Raw genomic sequence first — 15,146 nt, 5'->3', positions numbered from 1 at the left:
GAACAAAAGAGGACCAAGGATGGATCCTTGAGGGACTCCACATGGTACAGTTTTATGGGATGAGACAAAACTATTACTAAAAACAAATTGCTTTCTATCTGACAGATAATCTTTTAACCACTGGCAAAACCTTTAAAACCATAGGAGTTTAGTTTATTGAGTAGTATAGTGTGATCTACAGTATTAAAAGCTTTAGATAAGTTGAGAAAAATTCCGATGGTAAATTTATTTTCCAGCATCCAGTGTCTAATGTCCTTACAGCTGCCCAAAGTGATTCGTGTTAGGGTTATAGCTGCGCAAAGTGATAATTTTTAGGGTTGTAGCTGTGCAAAGTGATTATTTTTAGGGTTGTAGCTGCGCAAGGTGATTATTTTTAGGGTTGTAACTGCGCAAAGTGATTATTTTTAGGGTTGTATCTGTGCAAAGTGATTATTTTTAGGGTTGTAGCTGCGCAAAGTGATTATTTTTAGGGTTGTAGCTGCGCAAAGTGATAATTTTTAGGGTTGTAGCTGCGCAAAGTGATTATTTTTAGGGTTGTAGCTGCGTAAAGTGATTTGTGTTCAGGTTATAGCTTCACAACATGATTCGTGTTAGGATTATAGCATCAGGAAGGAATCCCACAGTAGGGTTCACATCTCCTTTGATGTCGTCCGAGTAGAGCTCCAGGAGTGTGGAATAAAATAACCAAAAGGCTGCAGCAGAGTCTCCGCCTGGCCTAGTCTTCCTGTTGGCACATCAAATTCCACCAAATCCAACACCACAACTCGCCCACATAGACACACACACACACACCTGACACACACACACACACACACACACCCCTGAGACCCAGGCGCGAACACTCACTCCAAAGCTGTGCTTTCCACAGCACAAAAGCGGCTCCGTTTCCAAAACTGCACACTACACTCGGACAGTGGAAATCCATCAGGGTCATTGACAGGGCTCTCCTTCCTTCCACTCAGCCCAGAGCGCTTACAGCGGCCACGCCGTTTCTCAGCCCGTTTTTACACACGGCATCGCACAAAGCGCGCAGCCCGCCGGCTCGAGCCGCACCGTGCTGTTTTATGGCCACTGCGCGACACGCTCGGTCTGTACCTGGGCCTGCTGGAGCTCGGGAGGAACGAGAAAGCCCGTTCTCGCTAAACGTGTGCTCGATCGCTTTGGATCTTGTCTTCCGAGTCTTATTTTCGCCGAGAAACGCCGTGAGAAAACACAAGTGCGAGTGTGTGACGGCAGCACGCTCACTCAGCGGCAGCGCGGTTGAGTCTCAAACGTTCTCATGAGCGCTTTTAAGCCCCGCCCCCGGCCTCCGTTTCCCACACAGCGTTTCACTCGCTTCCGCTCCGGAGCTCCGAGACAGATGGCAGAAGTCGCTCCCGCCGCCGCGCCGGCCAAAGCGCCCAAGAAGAAAGCAGCTTCAAAGAGCAAGAAATCAGGCCCGAGCGTCGGCGAGCTCATCATCAAAGCGGTTTCTGCGTCGCAGGAGAGGAGCGGCGTGTCCCTCTCCGCCTTGAAGAAAGCTTTACAGGCCGCCGGATACGATGTGGAGAAGAACAACTCCCGCGTCAACATCGCCGTCAGGAACCTTGTGAGGAAAAGCGTCCTGGTGCAGACCAAAGGGACCGGTGCGTCTGGCTCTTTCAAGCTGAACAAGACGCAGACCGAAGACAAGAAAGCCGCGCCCAAAGCCAGAAAGGCGGCCGCCAAAAAGCCAACCGCCGCTAAGAAGGTAGCCAAGAAACCCGCCGCCAGGAAGTCTCCTAAGAAGGCGAAGAAGCCCCCCGCCGCCAGGAAAGCCACTAAAAGGCCGAAGAAGGCGAAAAAACCGTCGACCCCCAAAAAGGCTGCCAAGAGCGCGAAGAAGACAAAAACTGCCAAGCCCAAAGCCGTAAAGCCCAAAACGGCCAAGGCGAAAAAGGCGGCCCCCAAAAAGAAGTAAACATGTTTGACTAAAGTTTTCTTTCCCATAACGGCTCTTTTAAGAGCCACCCATGTTTTCGTTGAAAGAGCAGTATTCCATATTCACTCAGGATATCAGATGCTGCTGATTGTTGTGGTGGAGTTGATTCCTGCTTTACAAAACGGTGACAGGAGGGCGCTGGGAGAACATGAACTGAGTCAGGGCTGATGGAAATAATAACAATTTACATTTCTTTACATCGATATATAAACTTTATAATATATATGCCTATATTCCCTTCTTTCCTTTTTCATCTCTCTCTCTCTCTCTCTCTCTCTCTTACACCCGTGGGATGGTTGTCACGCAGGCTGACGCTGGAATTTGACGGCATGTTTGTGATTGGTTTTTCAGCTACAACGATCTTAACCAATCAGAGAAGAGCCGTGTTGTCTTTATCACAGAGGGCACGAGCTGCAGCGCTTTTTATTTCAGAGTTGTTCCTGCAACAGATCTGAGCAGCAGAATGAGCGGAAGAGGAAAGACCGGTGGTAAGGCTAAAGCTAAACCTAAAACTCGTTCATCCAGAGCCGGACTCCAGTTTCCTGTGGGCCGTGTCCACAGGCTCCTGCGGAAAGGCAACTATGCCGAGCGTGTCGGCGCCGGCGCTCCAGTTTATCTGGCCGCCGTGCTGGAGTACCTGACTGCTGAGATCCTGGAGTTGGCCGGTAACGCCGCTCGTGACAACAAGAAGACTCGCATCATTCCCCGCCACTTACAGCTCGCTGTACGCAACGACGAGGAGCTGAACAAACTGCTCGGCGGAGTGACCATCGCTCAGGGTGGTGTGCTGCCGAACATTCAGGCGGTACTTTTGCCCAAAAAGACCGAGAAGGCCGTCAAGACTAAATAAACTCCCCCACTGCTGCATTCGTCAGTCCCCAAAGGCTCTTTTAAGAGCCACCCATCTATACTCAAAAAGTGCACTCTTTTTAAATCCTTTTCTAGGTTTTGGGGTGTTTCATAGCTCTAGCATAAATGGAATTCATAAACAGTATAATCAAGTGGTGTTAATAGTAATGATGCATTTTAGTCGTAATAGTATAATAATAATAACAGTAGTGTGCTGGCGATAAAGGAAGGCTGATGGGTGAAAATAGATTATGACGGCGCTGTCCGTGCGGCGATTGAACCTACAAAACGCGCTAAGCTGCGCTGTTGGCTCTGCGGAGCCGCGCGAGCGGCAATAAATTAGGGACGGGTGTGGCTGTTTCTCAAACTGTGTCGGCGGGAAAAGACGGTCCAATAGCGAATAGGTGACGCAGCGCGTTCTCTCCAATGACAGGCGACCGCGTTCAAGACGCCCAATGAGCGCAGGGCGCTGTTAGAGTTGAAAAAGCCAGCGTCCGCCGGCGCCGTTTATTCTGTTTCTCATCTGTGAAGTGCAGAGCTCTCCGCCATGGCAAGAACCAAGCAGACGGCCCGTAAATCCACTGGTGGCAAGGCGCCCAGGAAGCAGCTCGCCACGAAGGCTGCCCGCAAGAGCGCCCCCGCTACCGGCGGCGTGAAGAAGCCTCACCGTTACAGGCCCGGCACCGTGGCTCTGAGGGAGATCCGCCGTTATCAGAAATCTACTGAGCTGCTCATCCGTAAGCTGCCCTTCCAGCGCCTGGTAAGAGAAATCGCTCAGGACTTTAAGACCGATTTGCGCTTCCAGAGCTCGGCTGTCATGGCACTGCAGGAGGCGAGCGAGGCATACTTGGTCGGCCTGTTCGAGGACACTAACCTGTGTGCCATCCACGCCAAGAGAGTGACCATTATGCCCAAGGACATTCAGCTGGCACGCCGTATTCGCGGAGAGCGCGCTTAAACGCGGACTCCGTCTAACGCACACAAAGGCTCTTTTAAGAGCCACCTCACTGTCTCACAGAAACGAGCCCGTCTCCATCCCCTGCACGGAACACCGTTCTGTTTGAGCTCACGGTTCGAGTGGAGTCGGAGCAGTGAAACAGAACAGCTGTTAGGACACAGTGGCCAGAGTTCTAGAACTCCTCGCGGTTTGACTGACAGGTTTTTGTCCTTTTAGATATTGTGGTGTCTGAGCGCCGCTTCAGTAATCAGAAGAGAGAAGCAGAAAGTTTTCTCCGCTGCTTGGAAATGAGCAAAGGTAATGCTGTATTTAATAATTGATCTACATGTATCAAGGACAAAGCCTTGTGCGTATTTCAATACATTCACCACTTCACATACGTTTTGTGCTTTTAACAAGGTATATTGTCACAAGGCAGACTTCCATTTATCCGCAGATACAAATAAAACATTTAAAATAACTCAGTCAAGCGACTCAATAGAAGTCATTGCGCAGCACCCATATAATTTTTACTCGGTTATTTTCGCTTTGTAAGTAAAATAGCTCCTTTACTTACTCATTGATATAGCAACTTTTCTCGATGTATCTTCCGTAAATAAGTATTCATTCAACTCTGCATTTAGTGTAAGACAAAGGAACAACACAGACAAACACGAGTTTACTCTTCTATGAGTAAGTGGGTGGCTCTTAAAAGAGCCGTTGTGTTGGTGCGGTTCAGTGTCGGAGCGTTTAACCGCCGAAGCCGTACAGAGTGCGTCCCTGGCGTTTCAGGGCGTACACCACATCCATAGCGGTGACGGTCTTTCTCTTGGCATGCTCCGTGTAAGTAACGGCGTCGCGGATCACGTTCTCCAAGAACACTTTCAGCACACCGCGGGTCTCTTCGTAGATCAGGCCGGAAATGCGCTTCACACCGCCACGGCGAGCCAGACGGCGAATAGCCGGCTTGGTGATTCCCTGGATGTTGTCGCGAAGAACTTTCCGGTGCCGCTTAGCGCCTCCTTTCCCGAGCCCCTTGCCGCCCTTTCCTCTGCCAGACATCGCGCTGCTCTCTCCAAATCAAACCGCTCAGTTCATGTCACTGCGCAGCACCCACAGCCTTTATACACTCTCTCTACAGGACCGAGTTGAGACCCGGAGTGGGCGGGCCTCATGCCTAAGAACAACGGTCCCGCAGTAAAACACATTCAAAAAGAAACAGAACGCCACAGCTTTTCACTGGCGAGCGCATTCTTCATCCTTTCTGTGCACAGAAACATTATCATTCACATTATTTTTTACGCCGTTTTGATCGGCTGAGCGAACTGCAAACAACTGCCGACAGATCATGGTCTGCTCATGCGCAGTTACTCCCTGTCAACAAACAAACAGCCATCACTGTAATGAGGTTAGTAAAAGCACTCTGTGTTTGTGCAACATTGGCGTTCCCTTTTGAGCCCGTCTGTGGCTTCAAGGCCCGGATTCTAAACTCCTCGGTCCACTACAGCTACAGGTCACAGAACACAGAACATCACCTTATTACTCGGCCCGGCACTCAGCTCTGATCCACACCGATGTCTGTGTACACTGTTAACAGAGCCGACGCTTCACCACACAAGTACCCTCGAAAAAACGCTGCCTTGTTTTTCTTCCTCCCCCAACCTAAACGCTGGGTCGAGGCTGTGGGGTCATATTCTTGGGTTATTTTAACTCATTCTGAGTTGCTTTCTATAACCCAGCTGCTGGCTTAGTGGTTGAGGACAGTCAAATATGATGTAATCTACCCAGCAGCTGCATCCATTTAAATCAGTCATTATAGTATTTGCGCTACATTACAATTTAAAAAAAAAAGCTATTCTTCCATCTGTCCTGTCCAGTATCTTTCAAAATGCACTGGAAAAGGGCTGATTTTGGAGGGCAGTAAACAAAGTGGTTTCAGCGGATCAGCAGAGTGGCGATCCACAGACAGAAGGGAACCGACAGGGAAGGGAATGGACAGTCAATGGGACAAGGAGCCGCAAGCCATAACCAGCTGTTTCTAAGCTCCTTCCCCTGCTGATTTTCAGCGATGATTGTGGATGATCTGATTAATTAACATAAACAAATAATGGTTTGTTTGTGACGACCATGTTGTGTAGTTTTGTGTACTTTTAACAGCTAGGCATTGTCCAGTGTGCTCAGGCACGGTCACTTCTAACCTTGCGCAGCTGTTGGGCTGCTGTTGAGTCGAAACACCCCAGCCGCTGGGTCACACTACATTTAAAAGCACTGTTTTTTCCCCAATGAACAGTCTTTGTGCCCGGGAAGACGGCGACTGGCAAGGGGGCAGTTTAAAGCTACACAGATTAAGGTTTGTAATATTATGATGTGCTTATACAAACTCTCCCTCCTGTAAAGGCAGCAAAATTACATGGAAAAATGTATTCACAGTTAGCCAGTTTGCATGGTGATAGAGGTGGTGAATGTCAATCCTTATTCATATTGACACAGATACCATCAAATGTTACGACATTGCTGCTACTTTTCTTCATTGAGACAGACATGTTGATTTTGTTTTGACAGATGTGTGTTTCTCCTGCAGCCTTTGTATGCATATAAACGGACAGCTGTGTCAAAAACAAACTTGCAAAATAGCAGCTTCACAAGCTCACAGATGGTTTTGGAGGTAAATGTGTAATTGCTGGAAGTTTCTGCAATGGAAAACTACAATACTTATATTTATCAACAATAGTATACAATATAATACACAGTAAAATGTGTATTGTGTGTCTGTGGATAAGGGCTGGGATGGGAGTGGGTTAGCTGTATAATTTGTGCCATTATAAGACCCACAACGTACAACTACGGTTTTCTGTGTTTCAGGTGAGGCAGTAGATGAGAGTTTTCTTCTTTTAGATGAGGGCCCCATTGCGAGTCTCATTCCCAAAATTGGCCTCCGATCACAATTTCTAAAACACTACAGAGAATTAGTCAGTAACTAATGTCACCACAGCAAATAGCTCTACTGAATATGTGAATAAAACAGCATATGTTGGTTTTCGCTGCAAAACACGGATGTGCGGTGCACTGTGCCAATTAGGCATCTGAATATTTTCAGTGTTGTGAAAATGGCTGTGCCAGAACTTTTACATTGATTAGGTTGTCCAGAAGACACCTTCTTAAGCATCATTCTCAAACTGAACACTGTTTTTGTAGGATATCAAATGATCCAGTATCGCCATTTCAGCTCCATGATACTGAGGGGGAGTCCTGTGTATTGAGGTATTTCACTCACGTGACCAAGTCATGTGACGCTGCCATTTTGGACGGCACGGCTCGAATCAGTTTGAATGCGAGGAAGGCGACAAACGAAAAACATAAAAGAAAAAGGAGCGAGATGCAGAAAACACCTTCACTATCCAGCGACGTAGGGCATTTACAGGGCGAGCAGAGGGAGAGGTATTTGCAAAAATTGAGGTTAGCAGGCTTAGAGAACGACGTTTACCTGCTTCCACCAGGATTGTTCACTGACGTACGGAAGTACACGAAGCCCTCGTCTTTACCTGACTTCGGCCCACATGATCTGTATACCTATGTCGTTAAAAACCCATAGCCATACACAGGTATTGATCTGAAAGCGTATAAGAGTTTGGATGCCTACAAATATTTTGTGTCAGGCTGGGTAACATGCCTACATCAGCGGGTCGTCCCTGGAGCCGGTGGTCTTCATCTGATTACAGCTAAGGTTTGTTCACATTTTCATTTACTTTCGGGCCTCAGGATAAACAAAATGTTATTGAAATAACTTCTTAGTCTGTTGAGACATGGCCCGTTATAAATTTGCTGTTACCAGGCAATGACCAAGAACTGTATTATTAGGGTCGGTGTAGTTGTAGCAGTGTATTAGCAACTAGCTGTTAGCACTAACTAATGTCAACAACATAGTAGCTGGTATGTTACTGTAGCAATGTTTACGTTCAGTCATTTGGATGACTGTTAAAACCTTTCAGTCTCAAGTTTTTCCTTTACTGGATTTACTAGTTTACTGAGCCATCGCGCGCTCTCCGGCCGAGCCCGGAGCCATCGCGCGCTCTCCGGCCGAGCCCGGAGCCATCGCGCGCTCTCCGGCCGAGCCCGGAGCCATCGCGCGCTCTCCGGCCGAGCCCGGAGCCATCGCGCGCTCTCCGGCCGAGCCCGGAGCCATCGCGCGCTCTCCGGCCGAGCCCGGAGCCATCGCGCGCTCTCCGGCCGAGCCGGGAGCCATCGCGCGCTCTCCGGCCGAGCCGGGAGCCATCGCGCGCTCTCCGGCCGAGCCCGGAGCCATCGCGCGCTCTCCGGCCGAGCCCGGAGCCATCGCGCGCTCTCCGGCCGAGCCCGGAGCCATCGCGCGCTCTCCGGCCGAGCCCGGAGCCATCGCGCGCTCTCCGGCCGAGCCCGGAGCCATCGCGCGCTCTCCGGCCGAGCCCGGAGCCATCGCGCGCTCTCCGGCCGAGCCCGGAGCCATCGCGCGCTAGCTCAGTAAACTAGTAAATCCAGTAAAGGAAAAACTTGAGACTGAAAGGTTTTAACAGTCATCCAAATGACTGAACGTAAATATTGCTACAGTAACATACCAGCTACTATGTTGTTGACATTAGCTAGCTTGCCGTCCAAAATGGTGGACACCGGGGCGTCACGTGACCCTGTGACGTCAGGTGAAATACCTCAATAGCCAAGATGGGGGAGGGGGTGTCCCTGACACAGATGACCTGATACAAGGGATTGCACTCGGCTATTCAACCCTGCACATGTGACGTTGTCAGACAGCAATCATAACATGCCAATTTCAATTTCCAAGTGGTGTCATCCCGCCTGGGACGGTTAAGATAAAATAATTTTAAAATAGACAAAATAATTATATAAACATCAATGAACATGCCACTAATTTATCTAAGTTACCAGCAGCAGCACAGAAAGGAATGCAATAACAAATATCGGCCCTTACTTTATCAGCTCTCACAAATGCAACATTTAATACAGAATCTATAAAGTTCTAAATTCGCTGCATTTTCACCAACACTAACCTCATTCTTAAACTCCAAGTTTCATTTACAGGGAAATCTTATTCATTTCACCATTTGGGCAAAATAAACCAACATGCAGAACATCAAACCCATATGTCAAAATAAAGCCAGCGCTCTAATGAACACACTCAGCACTGTCTACTCCCAGGCCTTTTCTTCTCTATAGACCCTTTTCAGTCACGTGACCTTCGTAAACGCGACCGCCATTTTGGACATGTAGTGGACTTCGGCTCGAATCAGTTTGAATGCGAGGAAGGCGACAAATGAAAAACATTAAAAGAAAAAGGAGCGAGATGCAGAAAACACCTTCACTATCCAGTGACGTAGGGCATTTACAGGGCGAGCAGAGGGAGAGGTATTTGCAAAAATTGAGGTTAGCAGGCTTAGAGAACGACGTTTACCTGCTTCCACCAGGATTGTTCACTGACATACGGAAGTACACTAAGCCCTTGTCTTTACCTGACTTCGGCCCACATGATCTGTATACCTATTTCGTTAAAAACCCATCGCCATACACAGGTATTGATCTGAAAGCGTATAAGAGTTTGGATGCCTACAAATATTTTGTGTCAGGCTGGGTAACATGCCTACGTCAGCGGGTCGTCCCTGGAGCTGGTGGTCGCCATCTTATTACAGCTAAGGTTTGTTCACATTTTCATTTACTTTCGGTCCTCAGGATAAACAAAATGTTATTAAATGTCATTGAAATAACTTCTTAGTCTGTTGAGACATGGCCCGTTATAAATTTGCTGTTACCAGGCAGTGACCAAGAACTGTATTATTAGAGTCGGTGTCTGTGTTGTAGCAGTGTACTAGCAGCTAGCTGTTAGCACTAGCTAATGTCAACAACATAGTAGCTGGTATGTTACTGTAGCAATGTTTACGTTCAGTCATTTGGATGACTGTTAAAACCTTTCAGTCTCAAGTTTTTCCTTTACTGTATTTACTAGTTTACTGTAATTATGATCCGGCAGCTATTTACACCGGATCCAGTGTAAATAGCTGCCGGAGCCGACGTCCGAGCTTGCCGGAGCTAGCGCACTCGGGCAGGCTGGGAGCTAGCATGCTCGGGTAGGCTGGGAGCTAGCGCGCTCGGGCAAGCTGGGACGTCGGCTCCGGCAGCTATTTACACTGGATCTGGTGTAAATAGCTGCCGGATCATAATTACAGTAAACTAGTAAATACAGTAAAGGAAAAACTTGAGACTGAAAGGTTTTAACAGTCATCCAAATGACTGAACGTAAACATTGCTACAGTAACATACTAGCTACTATGTTGTTGACATTAGCTAGTCAACAATAGCTACTACAGAAGAACAAAGAGGTTACAATGGGTTATTTTAACCTATTTGGTTACACACTCGCCACCACAGAATGTTAACAGCAATGTAATGCCTTTTCTGGCTAATTTTATTCATCTTACCTACAACAAAGTGGTCACTACACAAGCGTTGGTATGCCGAGGGCTGCCAATCTTTCCTGTTAATGGCCGCTATCCGTCTTCTCTGTCGGGATCCGATAAAATGATAAACCTTGCCTTGTTTGTTGATGGTTACTACATCCAGGTGCACAACAATATAGTGGCATGATGGAAGTCTTGCTGAAAGTAAAAACTTTTTGCTGCTGTTCCTCAGTGCTGGCTGTGGTAAACTCCTGGTAGTACATGTCCAAAATGGCGGCCGCGTTTGTCGTGACGTCACATGAAAAGGGTCTATAAACACTATGCTCACAGTAAATGGGGGTTTAAGGCCCATCATCTTCCCAATCTGGGTTACAGTAAATGTATTGAGGTATTTCACCTGACATCACAGGGTCACGTGACGCCCCGGTGTCCACCATTTTGGACGGCAAGCTAGCTAATGTCAACAACAGTAGCTAGTATGTTACTGTAGCAATATTTACGTTCAGTCATTTGGATGACTGTTAAAACCTTTCAGTCTCAAGTTTTTCCTTTACTGGATTTACTAGTTTACTGAGCGAGCGCGCGATGGCTCCCGGCTCGGCCGCCGAGCGCGCGATGGCTCCCGGCTCGGCCGCCGAGCGCGCGATGGCTCCCGGCTCGGCCGCCGAGCGCGCGATGGCTCCCGGCTCGGCCGGAGAGCGCGCGATGGCTCCCGGCTCGGCCGGCGAGCGCGCGATGGCTCCCGGCTCGGCCGGCGAGCGCGCGATGGCTCCCGGCTCGGCCGGCGAGCGCGCGATGGCTCCCGGCTCGGCCGGCGAGCGCGCGATGGCTCCCGGCTCGGCCGGCGAGCGCGCGATGGCTCCCGGCTCGGCCGGAGAGCGCGCGATGGCTCCCGGCTCGGCCGGAGAGCGCGCGATGGCTCCCGGCTCGGCCGGAGAGCGCGCGATGGCTCCCGGCTCGGCCGAGCGCGCTAGCTCAGTAAACTAGTAAATCCAGTAAAGGAAAAACTTGAGACTGAAAGGTTTTAACAGTCATCCAAATGACTGAACGTAAATATTGCTACAGTAACATACTAGCTACGATGTTGTTGACATTAGCTAGTGCTAACAGCTAGTTGCTAATACACTGCTACAACTACACCGACCCTAATAATACAGTTCTTGGTCATTGCCTGGTAACAGCAAATTTATAACGGGCCATGTCTCAACAGACTAAGAAGTTATTTCAATGCCATTTAATAACATTTTGTTTATCCTGAGGACCGAAAGTAAATGAAAATGTGAACAAACCTTAGCTGTAATCAGATGGCGACCACCGGCTCCAGGGATGACCCACTGATGTAGGCATGTTACCCAGCCTGACACAAAATATTTGTAGGCATCCAAACTCGTATACGCTTTCAGATCAATACCTGTGTATGGCGATGGGTTTTTAACGACATAGGTATACAGATCATGTGGGCCGAGGTCAGGTAAAGACGAGGGCTTCGTGTACTTCCGTACGTCAGTGAACAATCCTGGTGGAAGCAGGTAAACGTCGTTCTCTAAGCCTGCTAACCTCAATTTTTGCAAATACCTCTCCCTCTGCTCGCCCTGTAAATGCCCTACGTCGCTGGATAGTGAAGGTGTTTTCTGCATCTCGCTCCTTTTTCTTTTATGTTTTTCGTTTGTCGCCTTCCTCGCATTCAAACTGATTCAAGCCGTGCCGTCCAAAATGGCAGCATCACATGACTTGGTCACGTGAGTGAAATACCTCAATATACATCTGCACTCTGTTTTGACTAGATCGATGTATTTATTTAGTTTTGTGATTATTTATTTTGATTATTTTTGATCTAACTACTTAATGCATTACATGTCTACAATATTCCTCAATTCACACTCCAGTGTTGATCAAACTGCCATGCAGTACGGTGGGTTGAAGGCAGGCATTAATACACAATGGTGACAAATAAACCCACGCTCTTCACATCTCTCATGGATGAATGGGATGGGAGCGGCATGCATCCATATCCTCCATTACAATTATTGGGTCATTTCATTATTTTAACTGATTTATAGACCCCTTCGCAGTAAATGTCATTCATACGTAAGAGGAAATTGCGCGCGCAACCTGGACCCAAAAAAGATTCAGACGGTAGAGACGAGAAGAAATATTTGGAAGAAATGCCTAGTTGTTGTGTTGTCGGGTGTCAAAATCGTAGCAGTGATGGGGTTAAAATGTACAGAATTCCAGCAGGATCTCACCCATTCCAAAAAAATCACCGACGTCTATGGCTACAAGCCATCAAACGTGTAGACTGGGATGAAAGCACTATCAAAAATGCGCAGGTTTGCAGCGCCCACTTCATCACAGGTAAGATCAGGCTATTTATTAAATCTTTCTTTTTTATTCTTTCTAGTCTTTGTTTATGGATGTAGCAAAATACTTTGGTAACGTTTGTCTGATTAGCTGGGTCATAGTTACAGAATGTAATGAATATTGTTAGCATGTTAACTTGGCTTTGCATGCAATTTTGTTTGTAGGAGAGGTCTCGCTTGACTCAAGCAGTCCAGATTTTGTGCCATCATTATTTGTGTATGCCGAAAATCACAATTTTAAAGCAAGGATGGAAAAGTAAAATTGTGTGCCCTCACTCTAAATGCCAACTTACGTTGACTGCTCTAACCTAGCTCCCGCCCCGTTCAGTTTCATTTCTGGTCTCTGCCTCTTGCTTTTTACGCAGCTCTGATTTCTCTTAGCTGCACTCTTTACACTATCATTCCTTTCATGCCATTACCTCCTGCTAATTGCTGTTTAGTGTTGGTATTTGCTGTTGCAGCTAAAGCCACATTGCCATCACATCACTGGCATAATTTGATTAAAACAAAATTAATATGAATGTCCCATTGTTAATCAAGTTGTAGTCTTGCTGTAACCAGGAGCCGGTTTCACTAAGATAGACTATGACTATAACTTAGACAGAGGGTATAGTCGGACTTAGCATAGACGTCTAACAAAAACTGTTGCACAAAGCAGTTAAGACTGACTATCTTAAGTTGTACTATGCCGCAAAGGATTGTTGGTAATTTAAGACTCTTTTCAAAACAAAAAAAAAATGGCGGACAGCAACCGGTCAGTGCCGTTCACGCACTCAGAGAATTTAGCCATTCTTGAAGAATTTAATTCCTACAAAGGGGTTTTGTTGGGGAAATTCAATGAGGAGTGTACCAACAAAAAGAAACATGAGGTGTAGAAAAAAAAATCACCGATGCGGTGAACAGCGTTAACCCCGCTGCGGTACGAGACGTGTCAGCTGTGCAGAAGAGGTTTAAAAATATGGTGCCAGAGGCAAAAAAGGAAATATACAAGCGGAAAACGGGACCCCCAACGGGAGGAGGGAAAGCAAAGAAACTAAAAGTCACCACCGAAATGGTGATAGAGATCTATGGAGGCGAGTCGCCATTATTATCTACATCACTCCTCCATCTGCGTGAGTCTCTTCAATTTAAGTTGCAGTCTTTCCTTTTGGAGCAACTGCAACTTAAATTGAAGAGACTCGCGCAGATGGAGGAGTGATGTAGTAGTAGTGTGTGTGTGTGTGTGTGTGTGTGTGAGAGAGAGATAAGTGATGAGTGGTGATGTAATTATATGCATAAATGAATTGATATATTTATATTATTTATAAGTAATAAAATGAATAAGCTGGCATTACACTGTTTGTTCTTTATTGAATACTTTATAGTTAGATTATAATAGCCTAAATTTGTGTATTACATACTTGCACTTCACTGCCTTAACATTTTCAAGCTTTCTTGTAGTTATTGACATTGATGGCACTTATGGCTTGACAGTTTTTTTTTTAATTCAATTTTATTCATTTAAGAAAGTATGTCCAGTAATAATAGCAACAATAGTAATAATAATAATAACAACAATAGTAATAATAACAAGAACACAATAACAACACTATAATAATAATAATAACAACAACAACAACACACACACACACACACACACACTGATTCACACACTATTTCAGTTATTACCATGGTGATATAGCCCTTAGACCCATATTAGACTGGGGGGAGGGTGTCTTACTTTTTAAGCCTAAAATTAGACTTAAAAAATTAGTCTTAACTTTTGTGAAACTGTCTTACTTGCATTAGACTGATCTATAAAGAAACTTAAGACCAATCTTAACCCATAGACCAGTCTAAACTACTTTAGTGAAACCGGCTGCAGAATGTTGATGGCAGGCTACTTTTGTAAATAGTTTTTTTTTTTTTTTTAGTTTGACATTTTTTGTAAATAGTATGACTGCCTTCAGGTATCAGAGGAAAACTTATTAACATCGTCTGTCCAATCTTTAATTAAATACATTTCCGGTAGGCGATGTCCACTTGTTAGAGTTAACTTTTATTTATGTAGCATTCTCGATCTTGTAACGACAATTGTTTTGCATAATCTGACAGCTCATAATGCCGGTCTATGGGCAGTGCCATTGTTTCTGAGTCCAGGCTGCGCGCGCATCCTGGCAACGGTCGGTTTGTTTACAAACATGCGAAGGGGTCTATAGACTGAAAATGCAGCAAGTAAAGTTTCCAAATGTGGCCACATGAGGGAAACCAACAGCCATCCAGTACAACATCTATTATTATTATTATTATTATTATTATTAAATACATTTTCTGGGGCGGCACGGTGGTGTAGTGGTTAGCGCTGTCGCCTCACAGCAAGAAGGTCCTGGGTTCGAGCCCCAGGGTCGGCGAGGGCCTTTCTGTGTGGAGTTTGCATGTTCTCCCCGTGTCCGCGTGGGTTTCCTCCGGGTGCTCCGGTTTCCCCCACAGTCCAAAGACATGCAGGTTAGGTTAACTGGTGACTCTAAATTGACCGTAGGTGTGAATGTGAGTGTGAGTGGTTGTCTGTGTCTATGTGTCAGCCCTGTGATGACCTGGCGACTTGTCCAGGGTGTACC

At 46.6% G+C, this 15,146-nt stretch overlaps 4 protein-coding genes across 4 annotated transcripts; 3 read left to right on the top strand and 1 right to left on the bottom strand.

Annotated features, from left to right (window-relative positions):
• The first annotated feature begins 1,315 nt into the window (after positions 1 to 1,315).
• LOC132865883 (histone H1-like) lies at positions 1,316 to 1,939 on the top strand. Its single transcript, XM_060898396.1, has one exon. It carries the CDS (start codon positions 1,361 to 1,363, stop codon positions 1,937 to 1,939), a length of 579 nt encoding a protein of 192 aa, XP_060754379.1. The 5' UTR covers positions 1,316 to 1,360.
• Positions 1,940 to 1,989: 50 nt separating this feature from the next.
• LOC132865900 (histone H2A-like) lies at positions 1,990 to 2,810 on the top strand. The gene has a single exon (XM_060898408.1). The coding sequence runs from the start codon at positions 2,424 to 2,426 to the stop codon at positions 2,808 to 2,810; it is 387 nt and encodes a 128-aa protein (XP_060754391.1). The 5' UTR covers positions 1,990 to 2,423.
• Positions 2,811 to 3,183: 373 nt separating this feature from the next.
• On the top strand, positions 3,184 to 6,371 carry LOC132865892 (histone H3). The gene is made up of 2 exons (XM_060898402.1): positions 3,184 to 4,064; positions 6,328 to 6,371. Exon 1 carries the CDS (start codon positions 3,357 to 3,359, stop codon positions 3,765 to 3,767), a length of 411 nt encoding a protein of 136 aa, XP_060754385.1. The 5' UTR covers positions 3,184 to 3,356; the 3' UTR covers positions 3,768 to 4,064; positions 6,328 to 6,371.
• LOC132865918 (histone H4) lies at positions 4,436 to 4,818 on the bottom strand. The gene has a single exon (XM_060898424.1). The coding sequence runs from the start codon at positions 4,806 to 4,808 to the stop codon at positions 4,497 to 4,499; it is 312 nt and encodes a 103-aa protein (XP_060754407.1). The 5' UTR covers positions 4,809 to 4,818; the 3' UTR covers positions 4,436 to 4,496.
• Positions 6,372 to 15,146: the final 8,775 nt, after the last annotated feature.

The sequence above is a fragment of the Neoarius graeffei genome, chromosome 18 (genome assembly GCF_027579695.1).
Source record: "Neoarius graeffei isolate fNeoGra1 chromosome 18, fNeoGra1.pri, whole genome shotgun sequence".
NCBI classification, from domain to species: domain Eukaryota; kingdom Metazoa; phylum Chordata; class Actinopteri; order Siluriformes; family Ariidae; genus Neoarius; species Neoarius graeffei.
Note: the sequence above shows the minus strand (reverse complement) of the source record. Positions and strands in the feature narration are given on the sequence as shown.